Here is a 17,990-nt window from a genome sequence, read left to right as displayed (position 1 = left end):
TGGTATTAGTGAATCAGATAGGCTTTTACAGCAATCACTTAATGGTCATCATCAGACTTTTAATTTCAGATATTTATTGAATTAAAATTCCATCATCTCCTATGGTGGGACTTGAACCCAAGTCCCAGAGTATTACCTGAGGTCTGTGGGACACTAAAACAAAAACTGAATTACCTGGAAAAACTCAGCAGGTCTGGCAGCATTGGCGGAGATGAAAAGAGTTGACTTTTCGAGTCCTCATGACCCTTCAACAGTCCAGTGGCTATACCACTACACCACCGCCTTTTTTAAGTACTGTTTTAAAGCTGGAGAATGAGCAAGGTTGATTTCTGACGGGAACAAAGTTAGAAGCATAAGTTAAAATTCAAATCAAATGCTTAGAAACCCAAGGACAGTAAAGTTAATCAAAATACATCTTGCCCGAGTGATGTAAGATAAAGAATTGCGCCTGCCTGGTCATGTTTGGATCCAACTCCGCCTGCTCCTCCTATTTTAGAAACTATGAATATCTTAGTTACCTGCACGATCTATTCTCAGACTCACTATTGCCAGTGAAATCACTCTATTCCTTCAGCCACTTACCTCACTGACGATGGTGGAGATGTACTGATCCTTGCTGTACTCCCAACCATCCAAACAGGGCTCCTGTTCTACCTCAGACATGTTGAAAGAATCTGGATCACGAAATGTCTCCGAAAGATTCACTATCACATCCAGCCGGTACCGTCTACACTTGCTGTACTGGAGTTTGCCTCTCTCTTGTTCCAGAGGGATAGTCCGATTCAACCACGCTTCACTCAGATTGAGGTTCCGGGGAATTGAGCAGCGATGCTCTGGAACATCCCCGACAAAAACTATGGACATTCCGCAGAAACCGTTGGGAAAGATGCTGAGGCTCAAGAGGAAGAAGATAATTTTCTGGTAGGGTCCCCATTCTCCAAGAAAAGCAGCGATTTCATCGTAATCCCGCATGTTAGTGACAGCGAGAGGACTGGCAGCGAATTTCTTCCTTAAAACTGCAGCAATTTTCCCTTGGAGGGCGGACCGGAACTACAGCCTTGAGTTATTTCAAATTCTGTTTAAATCTCAATCGCTTCCACCAATAAATACTAATCCCATCTTAACCCGGCCCAGAGAGCTCCTCCCAATCCCACTGTACTCGTAAAGAGGGTTCTTTCAGTAAATAAGTTGTTTGCCGACACTGAAGTGTTTTTATTTTTCTGGCACGAGAAACACGTTCTCTTTTGTAACTTCAAACAAATATTATTAAAAAGATTGCAATTTCTTTTTACTGACTACTGACGAGGGATGAAAGTTTTTTTTTCAAAAATGTGTTAGGCTGCATGGAGTCAGACCAGTCATTGCAACGAGCTATATATGTTTATGGAATTTAGGCTGGGGCAGCATTTTGAGGGTAATGTGCATGATGAGTCCCAGGTGCCCATTGTGATTGACATCGTAAATTTCTGATAGTTTGAGATACCTGTTGTCAGTTTTCCCTTTAGCAGCAATTGTTTTAAATTAACAAACATCCTCCGAATGGTGATTCCCCTCCTACAGGATAACTTAGATTTTCCAATTGGATGTAAACTCACAATAGTTTATACACATCCCAGTGACACACAAGTCATGAGAGAGCAGGAACAGCAGCTGGTGGTAGCAGCTGGTGGGCACTGCTGTGATCAGCCCAGGAGAAGAATCATTCAGGCACAAAAGTTCTATTCATTTTCATTCTCATTTGACACTTGTCTACATTAGTTATAAAAATATCGGTGGTGGTGAGAAAAATTGATTGTGTTACTGGGTGGAACTTTTGGAGGTGGGATGTGATGAAATCTCCAGGGATACATCCAACTAGTGTTGGCAGTGCTGTGGTCAGTGTAGATATATGAATTACCCACACCTCTGTAGAGTTCTTGGAAAGTTCGGCAACATTGTTAATAAATTACACTGAAAAATACACCAGAAAGGAAAAGTGTCACATTTCACTCAGAACAACTGCCACAGCATAATCTATTCCTCACCATGCAGCATGCGGCAGCTCCAGACACACCTGCAGCACAGCCCTCCATGTCAGAGACTTAAAAGTTAAAAAAGACTGGTACTTCTGTTTTTTATAAGCTCAGGAGTTGGCCAGAAAGAATGAGGTAGGAATTCATTGTACTCAACTGGTGTGATTAGCATTGCTTTCAGAATTAATTTGCAAACAGGGTGGGGCAGTTCCATTGCAGCAATGGCCATCAAGAACACTATTTTTCCTGGATGTCAACATGTTCAGATCCTCTTGTCAGCATCCTTAGGGTAGAATTTTCCCATTGGTGTGCGGGGACAGGACCAGAACGCCAACACGTCATATGATGCGCGTGACGTCGGGCGAGCGTTCCGACGCCACCGAGTGATATTTCGTTGGCCGGGTGCACAATGATCTTCGATGCGCGTCCACCATTAATTAATGGGCCACTTAAGGACCTTGAGGCACCAATTGACGGTCAGTTTGATGACCCCTTCAATTACTTTACTGATGATTAAGAGTAGACTGTCAGCATTCAACCGCACCCGTGTTGACATCATTTCCCGCCCTCCTCCTGTCCCCACCCCGGCAGTGCTGAGCTTTTCAGCACAGGTTTTACGCTGGCTGGCTGTTCATTGGAAATAGCGGTCGGGGTGGATTCTGGTCACCGGACCATTTCCCGACTGCTCCCCGGCCCGCCGTTCGCGCCCGCCCACCGAGCTGAATATTCAGGCCATGGGATTTGGCATCACTGGCTAGGGCATCATTCCTATTGTCCATCTCTAATTGCCCTTGAGAAGTTGCTGGTGAGCCACCTTCTTTCAGTCCATGTGCTGTAGGTACACCCAAGGTGCAGCTTGGGAGGGAGCTCTAGAGTTTTGACCCAGAGACAATGAAGGAATGGCAATATAGTTCCAAGTCAGGCTGGTTTGTGGCTTGGAGGGGAACTACAGGTGGTGGTTTGCCCATGCATCTGCTGCCCTTGGACTTCTAGGTGATAGAGTCACGGACCTGGAAGCTGCTGTTGAAGGAGTATTGGTGAGTTGTTGCAAAGCACCTTGTAGATGGTACACACTGCTCTACTGTGTGTCATTGATGAATATTGGAGTTGGTGGACGACATGCCAATTAAGCGATTTGTTTTGCCCTGGATGGGGTTGAGCTTCCAGAGCGTTGGTGGAGCTGCATTCATCCAAGCAAGTGGACAGTATCCTGTGCCTTGTAGATGATGGACAGGCTTTAGGGTGTCACGAGGTGAGTTACTCCCTGCAGAATTTGTAGCCTCTGATCTGCTTTTATAGACATAGTATTTATATGGCTGGTCCAGTTCAGTTTCTGGTCAATGGTAGTCTCCAGGATGTTGATAGTGGGGGATTCAGTGAAGTTAATGCTACTGAATGTCAAGGGGAGATGACTGGATTCTCTCTTGTTGGAGATGGTCATTGCCTGGCACTTCTGTGGCATGAATGCTACTTGCCAATTATCAACCCAAGCCTGAATGTTGTCCAAGTCTTGTTGCTTATGTGCATGGACTGCTTCAGTATCTGAGAGTGCTGAATGGTGCTGAAAATTGTGCAATCATGCAATATAACTCCAACCACTGGAGAGTTTTCCTCTCTAATTCCCATTGACACCAGTTTTGCTAGGGATTCTACTTATCTTGCCTATTAACCTTTTGAATGGCACTTTATCAAAATACTTCTGGAAATCCAGGTATGCTATATCTGCCAGTTCCCCTTTATTTGCTTTACTAGTTACATCCTCACAAAACTCCATTAAATTTGTTAAACATGAATTCTCTTTAGTAAAACCATGTTGACTTGTTCTAATTATACTATGCTTTTCTAAGTACATTGCTAACATTTCTTTAATAATAAATTCCAGCATTTTCCCAACAACTGTTATTAGGTAACAGGCCTGTAGTTCCCTGTTTTCTCACTCCCTCTTTTCTTGAAAAGCAGATAACTTCCAATCCAATGGGACCATTCCCAAATCCAATGAATTAAGATAAATCACAGACAGTGCATCCACTATCTCTGCAGCTATCTCCTTTTGAAGAGTGTTGATCATTAGGCCCCCGGGATTTGTCACATTTTAGTGTTTTAATTTTCTCCACTGTTTTTTCTGTGCTGATGTTAATTTACTTAATTTCCTTACTCTTTTTGCCCCTAGTTTATTGTCTATTTCTAGAATGAAACTTGTATCTTCTACTGTGAAGACAGACACAAAATAGTTCAGCGCCTCTGCCATTTCCTTATTTCTCATGATAATTCCTCTTGTCTCTGATCCTAATGGATCAATATTAACTTTGGCTGCTCTCTTCTTTTTTGTATGCATATAAGAGCCCTAACAATCTGTTTTTATATTACTGGATAGTTTACTCTCATTCTAGTTTCTTCCTTTTTATCACTGTTTTTGTTGCCCTTTGCTAATTTCTAAAACACTCCCAAACCTCAAGCTTGTTACGATTTTTGCAATATTGTAAGCTTCTTCTTTTAATCTAACACTATCCCTACCTTCCTAAGTGAGGCCAAGAAGAGATTAATGTCTATAACGTTATTAGAAATTATTTTTTAAAATAGAGTTCAGTGGTGTCTGTATCTATGTGTGTGTCTGTGTGTATCTTAATTGGATTAAAGCCAGTTGGCCTGGGTGTTTTGATGTTCAGAAATAAGTAGGTTTGAAACGTTAATTAGATAAACATGGAGAAGTTTATGAACATAGGTGTCAAGGGGGTACATTTGCATTTGTTGAATAAAGCATTCAAGAGTGGGAATAAAATCTTGCACCCAACTGGGAGACGTCAAGCAATGTGTTTATATTAATAATAAAATTAGTGGGATGAAAATGGAAGATGTGGCATTAAAAAAACCTAGTAAAACAATGGGAAATTTACTTTCAAAGGAAAAGCTAGGTATAAACAGAAAGGAGTTTGTGTGTATAAGGCAGAGGCATTTAAGATCTAACCAGCTTGTATGCCTGCAACTGTGTCTGCAAGGAATCTCATTTTTGAATTTTGTAAGGTCAACTGTGCTTTGCCTGGGGTCTTTTTAAATCTATGAGTTTTACTGTGGCCTGAACAGGGGTGTAACTGAGAGTCAGATTAATTAGGGGATTATTGTATTTACTATAGTAGTAATTGTGTAGACATATGTATATGCTTACAATTTTTCTAGTATTAATAAATGTCTAATTTAGTTTTATAAAAAAAACCGCTTGAGACTCATTCTTATTACTACTAAATTCAAAGCCTAGATCTCGAAACATACAAATTGCAAAAATGGGTTATGACAGTTGTTTCAAGTTTCCCTATGGGGTTTGAGCAATTCAGCCTTTATCATCAGCTGTGTCATAATAGTGAGCCATGGATGCGTCTTTCTTGCTGAGTTTTTGTTTCTCCACGGAATGTACTTTTGTTGCATATTTTGAATTGTTTCTTTAAATGCGTCCCACTGTTCATTTACTGCCATACATTTTAGTCTATTTATCCAATTTACCTTAGTCAGTACTCCACTGATACCTATGTAATTAGCTCTGTTTAAATTTGAGATTCTTGTTTGTGATTGGAATATGCCACTTTCAAGTTTAACGTGGCATTTAATGTTATTAGGATCACCATTACTCAGTGTATCTTTTACTAGGACATTGCTAATTAGCCATGCTTCAATAACCAATACTATATCTAAGATAGCTTCATCCTTAGTTGGTTCCAAAATGTATTGGTCCAAGAAACCATCATGAAAATTTTCCACAAACTCATCTTCTAGACCACTCTTGCCAATTTCATTGTTCCAGTCTATATGAAGATTATAGTACCCCACAATTATTACATGGCCTTTATTGCAAACTCCAATGGTTTCTTGTTTAATTCTCTATCAATTGCACCCACCTTGAATCCTTGAAGCACTTGGGAGCTAATGAGCATGCCTGTGGCTAATACCCATAAAAGTGGCATCATTCCATCAATCTGGAGAGAGGCAAAAGTCATTGCCATCCTCAAACTGTGTAAACCTACTGCTGACCAAGGTAGATATTGATCCATACCTCTGCTGTGTGCCTCTTTCAAACTGTTTGAGCTTCTCCCCCTGGCCTGGCTCTTTATTGGTGAGCCCAACCTTCCTAAGGAGCCAGAAGGTTTCAGACCTTATAGGACCTGTCTTGCCCAAGTACTCACACTTACTACCCACATTGAGATTGGCTTCTAATACATACTCAAGACCGATGTTACACCCATCAACTTTTTGTGGCATAAGACACTGTGTGGTGCCATGGTCTTTTGTTAAAAGCTGCCAGATTTTTCCAGTGCCAGGCTACAATATATGTCCTTTCTTCAATGCTTAGCAATTGAAGATACAGGGTTCCACTTGAAGAACAAACAAGCTCCAAGAAGACCCTGAATGAAGGACTTCCCCCAAGGTTCTGTTTTAGCACCGGTCCTCCCATCACCTCTAGGAAGTTTGCCCATGCAGGTGATCTGTCCCATTTTTCTAGACCATGAATATTGAGGACATCAGCAGCACCTTGTCCGAGGATTTAGTACTAATGGAATAATATTTCAACCACTGATTTCTCCATCCAAACCCAACTATGATCACAGGAACTGCTTTCCACCTCAACAACCACCAAGCTAATAGCAAACACCAGGGGCTGGATTTTCTTGTTGGAGGCAGGAATCAGGAGGTGGGGCTAATCCCGCTGTTGTGATCCTACTTCCATCTCTAGGTTGATGGCAGGTGGGATCTTCCAGGGGCCAGGCCCAAAGTGACCTAGACAACAGACCTGAAGCAGGGGAGAGGTGGGCCAAGTCCAGAGTGGGCAGGTTAAAAGGCCCACGTCCATTCCCAAATAAACCTTTGTCAAGTGCTTCTGAGGCAATCAGCAGTTTACCTATTTATATTTGAACCATCTGACCACCTTAAACCCACTCTCACCCTACCAGCTCACCACACTCACCCTCATCCCCGTCTTTTCTTCCCCATGCAATCCCCCTCATCACCTTCACCCCCAGCAACCTCATCCGTCACCCCTCACCCATTATCTACTTTATAAGCAGAACTCACAAACTTTATTGTAACAATTAAAAGCCATTGAATAGTCTGTAAAATTTACCAATTGAACTATCAGATAATTCAAAGCAACTGTACAAACAATGTGAAGCAATTGTAAAAGGATTAGGTAGTTAGATTGCAGCCAAGAGCCCTTAAAACTTAAAGATAAAAACAAAAAACTGCTGATGCCGGAAATCCAAAACAGAAACAGAAATACCTGGAAAGACTCAGCAAGTCTGGCCTCATCGGCGGAGAAGAGTACAGTTGACGTTTCGAGTCCTCATGACCCTTCAACAGAACTAAGTAAAATTAGGAAAGGGGTGAAATATAAATTGGTTTAAGGGTGGGGGGTGGGGTTTATTAGGACAAGCAGCCAGTGATAGGTGGAGATAACCAAAAGCTGTCACAGACAAAAGAACAAAGAGGTGTTGAAGGTGGTGATATTATCTAAAAGAATGTGCTAAGTAAGAGTAGAAGACAAGACAGATAAGGTACAGATAGCTCTAGTGGGGGTGGGGGAATACCAAATGGTAGAAATAAACAATGGTGGAAATACATTTAAAAATAATGGAAATAGGTGGGAAAAGAAAAAAAAATCTATATAAATTATTGGAAAAACAAAAAGGAGGGGGAAGAAATGGAAAGAGGGTGGGGATGGAGGAGAGAATTCAAGATCTAAAATTGTTGAACTCAATATTCAGTCCAGAAGACTGTAAAGTGCCTAGTCGGAAGATGGGTTGCTGTTCCTCCAGCTCTTAAAACTTGCTGAGTAAACAGACTTAATAGCTCTCTCAACAAGCACTTGGACTACATAATACATAAAATACATAAAAGCAATGGGGAAAGACAAAATATTTACACTTGGTTATTATCCTGGGCTATCCATTTAATAGTGTGAAATGTACTCAGCCTTTTTATCCACTGGATTAACTTTATATTAATTTATTTTTTCATGGGATGTGGGAGTTGCTGGCAAGGCCAGCATTTGTTCCCCATCCCTAAATGCCCTGCTAGGCCATTTTAGAAGGCAATTAAGAGTGAGCCACATTGCTGTGGATCTGGAGTAACATGTAGGCCAGACTGGGTAAGGATGGTAGATTTCCTTCCCTAAAGGACATTAGCAAACCAGAGGGATTTTTACAACAATCAGTGGTAGTTGTCATGGTCACCAGTACCGAGACTAGTGTTTTAATCCCAGATTTATTAATTGAATTGAAATTCCACCAGCTGCCATGGTGGGATTTGGACCCCTGTCTCTAGGGCATTAGCCTGAACATCTGGATCACTAAGCCAGTGACATTACCACTATGCCATCATCTCCCCATCTGAAGAGTTTTCCACATTTACAATGTTGGTCTTTTACTTGGCAGCTTCCTGGTTGGCAGAAGGAATAGCATGGCACACACTTTGTTTAAGGGGGTACTTACATCCTGTAATCACAGAACTGTCAGAATTACTTTACTGAATGCAGATACAACTTATGCTACAGCACCTAATCATGAATGCAAAGGAGACAAAACCATTTTACTTATCTTTTAAACATTGTACAAACAGTTCTATTAACCCTTAATAAAATCAATGACATTCTTAATAGTCCTGTGACTTTTGCGGTTTCTCTTGGTGTGTATCGGAAACGCTCCAGACAGTCAATGATATTATTAAACAATGGCTAGTCAGATATTAACAAATATCTCTTAGTAATTGACAGCATTTAAAGGTTCACTTGACTAAATTTATTGGAGTTCCTACACCATAGATAACAAGTTCTGTTTTCACAGATATGATACATCTATGTACAGCAGAGAGTGCAGGCTAGGGACAGAAGCAGCAGACATCTGCACATATTAAGAATGAGCAGGGGGAGAGTGTAGTTTGTAATGTAACTAGCGGAGACCTGCTGATTCTTGTTTTGGTTTTATCTGATTAACATTAACAGACATATCTGGAGGTGGCATTCTTCAAGAAAGGTTGTGAAAAGGGAGCAAAACAAAAATGTTGAAATACTCACCATGTCAGAGAGAATATACAGAGAGAGAAACATAGTTAATGTTTCACATCAGTGATCTTTCATGCTCTGATGTTCAGATGTTCTGATGAAAGGTCATTCACCTGAAATGGTAAACCTGTTTTTCGCTACACAGATGCTGCCATACCTGCCTAGTATTTCTGGTATTTTTGTTGTATTTTGATTTTGTTTTAGTATTGTTGCGGCTGTGAAAAGTAATTGTATGGTTGACATCTTTGCCAATTGGATGTTAAACAGCAGACTGAAGATGGTAAAAACAAAAAAACTGCGGATGCTGGAAATCCAAAACAAAAACAAAAACAGAATTACCTGGAAAAACTCAGCAGGTCTGGTAGCATCGGCGGAGAAGAAAAGAGTTGACGTTTCGAGTCCTCATGACCCTTCGACAGAACTTGAGTTCGAGTCCGAGAAAGAGTTGAAATATAAGCTGGTTTAAGGTGTATGTGTGGGGGGCGGAGAGAGAGAGAGGGAGAGAGAGGTGGAGGGGGGGAGGTGTGGTTGTAGGGACAAACAAGCAGTGATAGAAGCAGATCATCAAAAGATGTCAACAACAATAGTACAAAAGAACACATAGGTGTTAAAGTTAAAGTTGGTGATATTATCTAAATGAATGTGCTAATTAAGAATGGATGGTAGGGCACTCAAGGTATAGCTCTAGTGGGGGTGGGGAGAGCATAAAAGATGTAAAAAGAAAAAAAATTTTTTTTTTATAATGGAAATAGGTGGGAAAAGGAAAATCTATATAATTTATTGGAAAAAAAAGAAAAGGAAGGGGGAAACAGAAAGGGGGTGGGGATGGGGGAGGGAGCTCACGACCTAAGGTTGTTGAATTCAATATTCAGTCCGGATGGCTGTAAAGTGCCTAGTCGGAAGATGAGGTGTTGTTCCTCCAGTTTGTGTTGGGCTTCACTGGAACAATGCAGCAAGCCAAGGACAGACATGTGGGCAAGAGAGCAGGGTGGAGTGTTAAAATGGCAAGCGACAGGGAGGTTTGGGTCATTCTTGCAGACAGACCGCAGGTGTTCTGCAAAGCGGTCGCCCAGTTTACGTTTGGTCTCTCCAATGTAGAGGAGACCACATTGGGAGCAACGAATGCAGTAGACTAAGTTGGGGGAAATGCAAGTGAAATGCTGCTTCACTTGAAAGGAGTGTTTGGGTCCTTGGACGGTGAAGAGAGAGGAAGTGAAGGGGCAGGTGTTGCATCTTTTGTGTGGGCATGGGGTGGTGCCATAGGAGGGGGTTGAGGAGTTGGGGGTGATGGAGGAGTGGACCAGGGTGTCCCGGAGGGCGCGATCCCTACGGAATGCCGATAGTGGGGGTGAAGGGAAGATGTGTTTAGTGGTGGCATCATGCTGGAGTTGGCGGAAATGGCGGAGGATGATCCTTTGAATGCGGAGGCTGGTGGGGTGATAAGTGAGGACAAGGGGGACCCTATCATGTTTCTGGGAGGGAGGAGAAGGCGTGAGGGCGGATGCGCGGGAGATAGGCCGGACACGGTTGAGGGCCCTGTCAACGACCGTGGGTGGAAAACCTCGGTTAAGGAAGAAGGAGGACATGTCAGAGGAACTGTTTTTGAAGGTAGCATCATCGGAACAGATGCGCCGGAGGCGAAGGAACTGAGAGAATGGGATGGAGTCCTTACAGGAAGCGGGGTGTGAGGAGCTGTAGTCGAGATAGCTGTGGGAGTCGGTGGGTTTGTAATGGATATTGGCGGACAGTCTATCACCAGAGATTGAGACAGAGAAGTCAAGGAAGGGAAGGGAAGTGTCAGAGATGGACCACGTGAAAATGATGGAGGGGTGGGGATTGGAAGCAAAATTAATAAATTTTTCCAAGTCCCGACGAGAGCATGAAATGGCACCGAAGTAATCATCAATGTACCGGAGAAAGAGTTGTGGAAGGGGGCCGGAGTAGGACTGTAACAAGGAATGTTCCACATACCCCATAAAGAGACAGGCATAGCTGGGGCCCATGCGGGTACCCATAGCCACACCTTTTATTTGGAGGAAGTGAGAGGAGTTGAAGGAGAAATTGTTCAGCGTGAGAACAAGTTCAGCCAGACGGAGGAGAGTAGTGGTGGATGGGGATTGTTCGGGCCTCTGTTCGAGGAAGAAGCTAAGGGCCCTCAGACCATCCTGGTGGGGGATGGAGGTGTAGAGGGATTGGACATACATGGTGAAGAGGAAGCGGTTGGGGCCAGGGAACTGGAAATTGTTGATGTGACATAAGGTGTCAGAGGAATCACGGATGTAGGTGGGAAGGGACTGGACAAGGGGAGAGAGAAGGGAGTCAAGATAGCGAGAAATGAGTTCTGTGGGGCAGGAACAAGCTGAGACGATCGGTCTACTGGGGCAGTTCTGTTTGTGGATTTTGGGTAGGAGATAGAAGCGGGCCGTCCGAGGTTGGGTGACTATCAGGTTGGAAGCTGTGGGAGGGAGATCCCCAGAGGAGATGAGGTCAGTGACAGTCCTGGAAACAATGGCTTGATATTCAGTGGTGGGGTCATGGTCCAGGGAGAGGTAGGAGGAAGTGTCTGAGACTGAATATGGAATCTGAAAGCTGTACAATTAAAGCAATTCAAACAGCTCAAGTCTTGGTCACATGACAAGGAGGTTTCAGGTCAAGCTATTGAGCTAATGATGCACTCTTGTTAAAACTAATTGTGTTTTGAGCAGCTAACTAAAGAACCATTAGCAGAACATTGGAGATGAGGGGTCCTGCCTTTGTCTCTGCCTTTATCCAGCGCTGGCTGGTGCAGATGCCTTATCTACTAGCCCTTTGTGTTGGCTTAGCTGGAATGTTTATACAATGCAAGGAGTGTTACATTCCAGGAATTTGATGAGTTAGCTTTTGTCCATTTTTGAGCTGTTCATAAACTTCCTTGGATGCCAAAACATTGGCAAAGTGGGAACAATTCAGCTCTTAGTGCATGTTTCTTCCTGAGATAATTTTGTTTAGTTTGAAAATTCATAAATGAAAGGCTATTTACCTTAAGGCCATATTACTATCTAGCATAGATGATTAAGCTCTTATGATAATTTAGAATTGCTTTTAGTGGGGTTTTAATCTAGCAATAAGTGAGAAAATGTCATATATCCACCTTAGCCCCACATTACATTCCTCAATACATTTGGTTTTCAAAAGCATATCAATCTCAGATTTAAAATTAACAATTGACCTAGCAACTACTGCTGCTTGCAGAAGAGAATTCCAAAGTCCTACCATCCTTTATGTGTAAAAGTTATTCCAAGTTCAGTCCTGAAAGGTCTAGTTCCAATTTTCAGACTGACTTCTAATTGTAGACTTCACCAGTTTCTTTCCATCTACCCTATCTGTTCCTTTAATTAGCTTGATATCTTCAATCAAATCACTGATTAACATTATAAATTCCAGGGAATACAATTCTAGCCTGCGTAAACTCTCCTTGTATTTAACCTTTAGAGTCTAGGGGTGGAATTTAATACCCTCCCTTGTGAGTTTGGTGCCAGGGCATTAAATCAGGCAGGAGGGAGGGTGGTGTCTGGGGACCTGACTACCTTCCTGCCTCCACCCCAAATAAGTCCATGGATAGCCTTCCTGCCTCACTGCCAATTGAGGCCCTTGAGTGGGCAATTAATTCCTCATCCCACCGCCACTGGTATTAACCAGGGAGCATAAGCAAACTAGCGCACGTTACTCAAACGGCTAGCCTTTAGTTCAGTCAAGAGAAAGGCAGCAGAATTGATGCAGTGGAACAATGACAAAAGAATGCACACCAGATAGAGATAAAGATGTGCAAGAGCTTTGCACCACCACAAGTTCACAGGCAGAAGGAAATGTCCCACATATGGATCAAATTGCAGAGCTTGTAGAAAACACTGGGAAATCAATGGGAAAAGATACGCACAACAAAGAAAGAAGACAATAAAGGAGTTATCAGAGATAGGACAACAGTGAGAATGAGAAGGAAAAGAAACAATACATCCATATTCTGGAAAAAGACATTGGACGAAATCGTCCATCGTCATTGGTGATGGGCGTCAAGGTGGACGTGAGTGGACAATATGGCGAGAAGATCAAAAACTGGCTTCATGTCATCATAAAACCAATTTGCATTCGTCTGCTCCACCCATCAATGGCGGGCTGTGTTTCCCACCATCCAACGTCAGGAGCTTAATCTTAATACATTTGCATCTCATTATTGTGCTCTCATGCCAGAATCATACCCCCACGTCCAATTGATCACCCACATCTGTGTGACTTCAAAACAGGGTGCTTCATGACTACCTTTAAAAGGCATGCACCTGGTGATTGAACTTCAAGGGAACTTGGAGGTGAGTGCATACAACCTTGCACAGCGCTCGCGAGCATCGCACATAGGACATCCATGAAAAGGTGCCACACATTCGGTGTGAGGGTGGGGCAAGTCACTATTTCCTAGCTGGCTTTTGGTGCAGTGCTGGCAGGGAGCTCTTAAAGTTACATGAGTGCTGTTGATGGCACCCCGCATCTGTGAGAATTCAGATACAGCAACAAAGCCCATTGCTCTGGCAGCCTGGCTGCTGTCATCTACAGAAAACTGCACGTAATTCTGAGCCTTGCCAAATAGGGCATCAGTGGCCCCCCATGTGCATTTGTGAGTAGAAACTTGAAAAATCCCACAGAGGTCCTCAGTGAAGGTTTGGAATGAACCATGCGCTAAGATGTTCAGAGTGGCGGTCACTTGCAGAACCACTGGCAACAGATGGCCTCCCAGTCCCTGTGGCATCTGCTCTCCTGGAGTATGTGGCAGGCATAAGTCAACACATCCCTAGGCATGCAGAGGTGTCTACAACACAGTTTCTTGCTCATTTGGAGGTATGAAAATCATCTTCTGTGCATCCTTGGTCTTGCTAGGTGCTTCCACTCAATGGCTTTGTCATCCTCAGCTTCAGAGTGTTGAGGGGGCCCCGCTGGCCCTTGTTCATCAGAGTGAGGCTCTTCCCTTTGCCCAGCCTGGTGGTGACGGGCCTTTCTTCTCCTTTTTAGTTGCCTGATTGCCAGGATGAACGCAACGTTGGCTGCTCCATCGATGTTTCCCTCATGCTCATCTCTGCAGGAACATTGAGCAGAAACATGAGTGAGCATAAACCTGCCAAAGTCATCTTCCTGTCGCTTACTCGAGAATGACTGTGAAGCCAATTAGTTACTTTCATCTCAGCCTTTACAACTCCACTTAGTCTCTCTGCAGCACTGTTAGAGTCTTCAGGATCACCTGATGTGGACTCACCACCCAAACACAACACCCACAACCCTGTGCCCCCCGCCCCACCCAACACCACACCATACACACACCCCCTGCCACAACCCCCCCACCACCCCCCATCCCCGGCCGTGGTAAAGTGGAGTACCATGTACCTTTAAGAGAATGCAAGTGGACAAACCGTGTGACAGTGCTGGCCAATCACTGTACAGTGCGAGCTAATGATTAACTGTAAGTCGAGCGTTAGAAGTGGTTGTCGGAGCACACAAGGATTTAGTGCTCTGCCTTCTATTGCAATAAACAATCACAGTTGGTCTCTTTCCGTTACTGATAGCGAGCATCAACTAACAAGTATATGAAGGTGTGCAATTCGAGTTTACTTGACTAGTGAGCTGACATACTCAAGACATGAAACCCACACAAACACAACTCCAATGTCAGTGCTTTTCAATTGGGGCTTGGATCTGAGAAAGTCTTGCGAGGTCTCAGGCACCCTATGGCTTACACAACAGCCCCAACTTGCAGTAAGGTATTGAGTGATGTTGAGACGGTGGGTGTTTCCCGTTTCAGAACCTACCAGCTGCAAAATTTAGAGGTCTTATGGCCACTACGCATTTGCATTTTGACCTCTTTTCAATTGGTTCCTTCTGATACTTGGGATTTCACAGAAGTGGGACAAAAGGGCCTTTGCAAAGCTGTTGTACAATGGCCTCAATCAGAATTATACTCTTGCATGAATGTGCTTTAAAAATTAAGGTGCCAAAGTAATTAAATTGGCATTTAACTAATCCTGACATGTCTCAGCTGTGCCTTCCTCTCCATTTAGAAAATCGGAAATTAGTAAGGTGCTGCTTCAACCACACCACAAACGCAGTGGTCGACTCCTCCCACAAGCACTGAGAACTCTTTCCCGGTAATTTTTTTCATTCTTTCTATTTCAACTGTGTAATTAATTCAGCTTGGAAAATTACGATGTTGAGGTTCTACACCACGGCAACTTTGACCCTCCACTTGGGACTGTGAAAATCCTTCCTATTGTACTGGAGGAGCAACATGTTCAGGTTTCCTTTCCTCCAATCACTCTCCTCCCTCCCCCTCTAATCCTTGATCCGATTGTGATAGTCATTATTATCCTTGTCCACCCCCTGAATCCTTTGATGTTGATGTCCCAATGGTCCTTGTAGATCTGACCCCTTCCCTTCTTGAGGCGTATCGCACTGTGACCTACAGAGACACCCCCCATGAGACCATTGAGTGCCCGCCCCTACATCACCTCTTTCCTGTCTATAGCTACAGATGCCTCCGCCGAATGTGACTGTGCCATCTGTGGCCCAGTATGAAGCCTGCAACCCTCAGAACAAATGTTGTGTGGGGCTGACCACAACTTGCACACACAATGCTGGACACAACTGATACAGGGCTGACAGCCCCTCCCCCTCCCTGGATAGGGACAAGGACAGTCACTCCAAGTACAGCCCTCCAAATTGTGGTGCAGAGCCACAGGACTATCAATGCTTTCTGGACCAGACTACTTCATATGCTCTTGTCTAGGACTGTCTGTGCTTTCAGGCCCTGTCTACTTTCCTCCCCTCATTCACGTGTCTGTGTGCACCCTTTCCCAGTCTTCCCTCCTCCCACCCCAGTCAAGCCTTTGCCCTCCAGCTCCTTCCTTTGCCTTTGTGTTGTCTCACAGCCCCCTCCCAGTCAAGCCTTTGCCCTGAAGCCCCTAACTCCCACTACCTGTGCCCCCATCCCCTCCACCACTAGTCTGGAATGGAGATCTTTGGCTATGAACAACCCCCACCTTGAATTCCCACTAGTCTTGAATGCGCAGCCTGGTACAAAGTTGGAGCAGCCGCGAGTGCATTGCAATGAAAAGTAGGTGAACATACCTACCAGGTATACCAATTCGCCAGGTGCATGTCAATTATATCTGGTCCTGAATTATGCCAGCCTAATTAGCCACTGGCATGGCCTTTTTATCTGGAGTGTTTCCTTTTTAATGAGTACGCATGAACTCTAAATGCATGCATATGCATTTCCCATTATGGTGTGGTGGGCTACTCAACCCGCCATGAAAGTCAGGAGTAGTAAATTGTGATCTATTTTTATGCAAGCAGGAAACTGATTTTGACCGACTGCCAAATTTTCCCATTCCCCCTGCTATGACGCCTGCTGCTGACAGGATCAGAAAATTCTGCCCTTTGCCCCTGTCCAAAAACCACAAACTTCTCAAAACTTTCCAGAAGCTATTTTGTTCAGTGTCCATTATTCCATGTTGCTTTCCTTTTAATAGTACTGAGTCCAATGCCCAATTATGGGCATGAAGTGACCATCAGAATAGATTTTAAATAGCTGAGGCCCCAGTATTGATCCTTGTGGCACGCCACTATCTGTATTAAAAATGCCACATTTATCCCTAATATCTACTTCCTGTCCATCAATCAATCATCTATCTGTTCTAATATATTAACCCAACTTCATGAACCTTTATCCTGTGTATTCACATTTTATGCAGCACCTTATCGAATGTCTTTTAGCAATCCAAGTATACTATATCTACTGTAGATGTCTACTGTCTACTGTCTATTTCAGATCTCCAGCATTCACAGCATTTTACTTTTATTACCACATCTATTGGTTCCCTTTTATCTACTTGACTAGTTACACCCTCAAATAACTCTAATAAATTTGTCAGACAGGATGCCCTTTCATTAAGCCATGTTTTGACCACACTTTTTTTTAAGGCATTGTTAAGACTTCCTTAATAATAGATTCTAACTCATCCCAACTGATGTCAGACTAACTGTCCTGGAGTTTCCTGTTTGCTCATTCCTTCCTTTCTTGAATAGCAGTGGTACATTTGCTAAATTCCAATCTTCTGGGACAATTCCAGAGTTTAGGGAGCTTTGGAAATTCATTATGAGCACATCACCATCTCTGCAATTATCTGTTTTAGAACCCTAGGTTGTAGGCCATCGGACCCTGGGTATTTGTCAGATTTTAGTCCCTTGAATTTCTCCAGTATTTTTTCTCTGCTGATATTAACTTAACTTCCTCATTCTTTGCAACATTATAAGCCTCTTCTTTTAACTAATCTTTAACCTCTTTAGTAAGCCACAGATGAATCTTCCTCACTGAGTTTTTGTTTATCAATGGAATGTATTTTTCTTGAACATTTTGGATTGTTGCTTTAAATGTCACCCACTGTTAATTTACCGGCATATCTTTTACTCAATTTACCCAATCCAGCTTAGCCAGCTCTCCCGTCACATCTATGTAATTGGCTTTGTTTCAGGATTGAGATTCTTGTTTGTGATTTTTTAAAAATTCTTTCATGGAACGTGGGTGTCGCTGGCTTGGCCAGCATTTGTTACCTATCCCAAATTGCCCTTGAACTGAATGGCTCGCTAGGTCACTTTAGAGGGGAGTTAAGAATCAACCACGTTGCTGTGGGCCTGGAGGCCAGACAAGGTAAGGATGGCAGATTCCCTTCCCTAAAGGGCACTAGTGAACCAGATGGGTTCACTGGATGGATTGCACTGCCTAGAAGTATGGTGTAGGCAGTTTCAATCAAGGCATTCACGAGGGCATTAGATGATTATTTAATAAAAACAATGTGCAGCGTTACCAGGAAAAGGCAGGAGAATGGCACTAAGTCATAATGCTTATTTGGAGAATTAGT

General features: G+C 43.3%; 1 protein-coding gene across 1 annotated transcript in view; it reads right to left on the bottom strand.

Moving 5' to 3' along the window:
* Positions 1-981, bottom strand: part of LOC121281423 (solute carrier family 22 member 5-like) — a 91,056-nt gene extending 90,075 nt beyond the window's left edge. Inside the window, exon 1 of the mRNA XM_041194368.1 lies at positions 583-981. Within this exon, the coding sequence (XP_041050302.1) occupies positions 583-972 (390 nt within the window). The 5' untranslated portion in view covers positions 973-981. The remainder of the gene's footprint in view (positions 1-582) is intronic.
* Positions 982-17,990: the final 17,009 nt, after the last annotated feature.

Source organism: Carcharodon carcharias, chromosome 8, assembly GCF_017639515.1.
Source record: "Carcharodon carcharias isolate sCarCar2 chromosome 8, sCarCar2.pri, whole genome shotgun sequence".
Lineage (NCBI taxonomy): Eukaryota > Metazoa > Chordata > Chondrichthyes > Lamniformes > Lamnidae > Carcharodon > Carcharodon carcharias.
The sequence above is the reverse complement of the archived record's forward strand: the minus strand, read 5'-3'. Positions and strand labels throughout refer to the sequence as shown.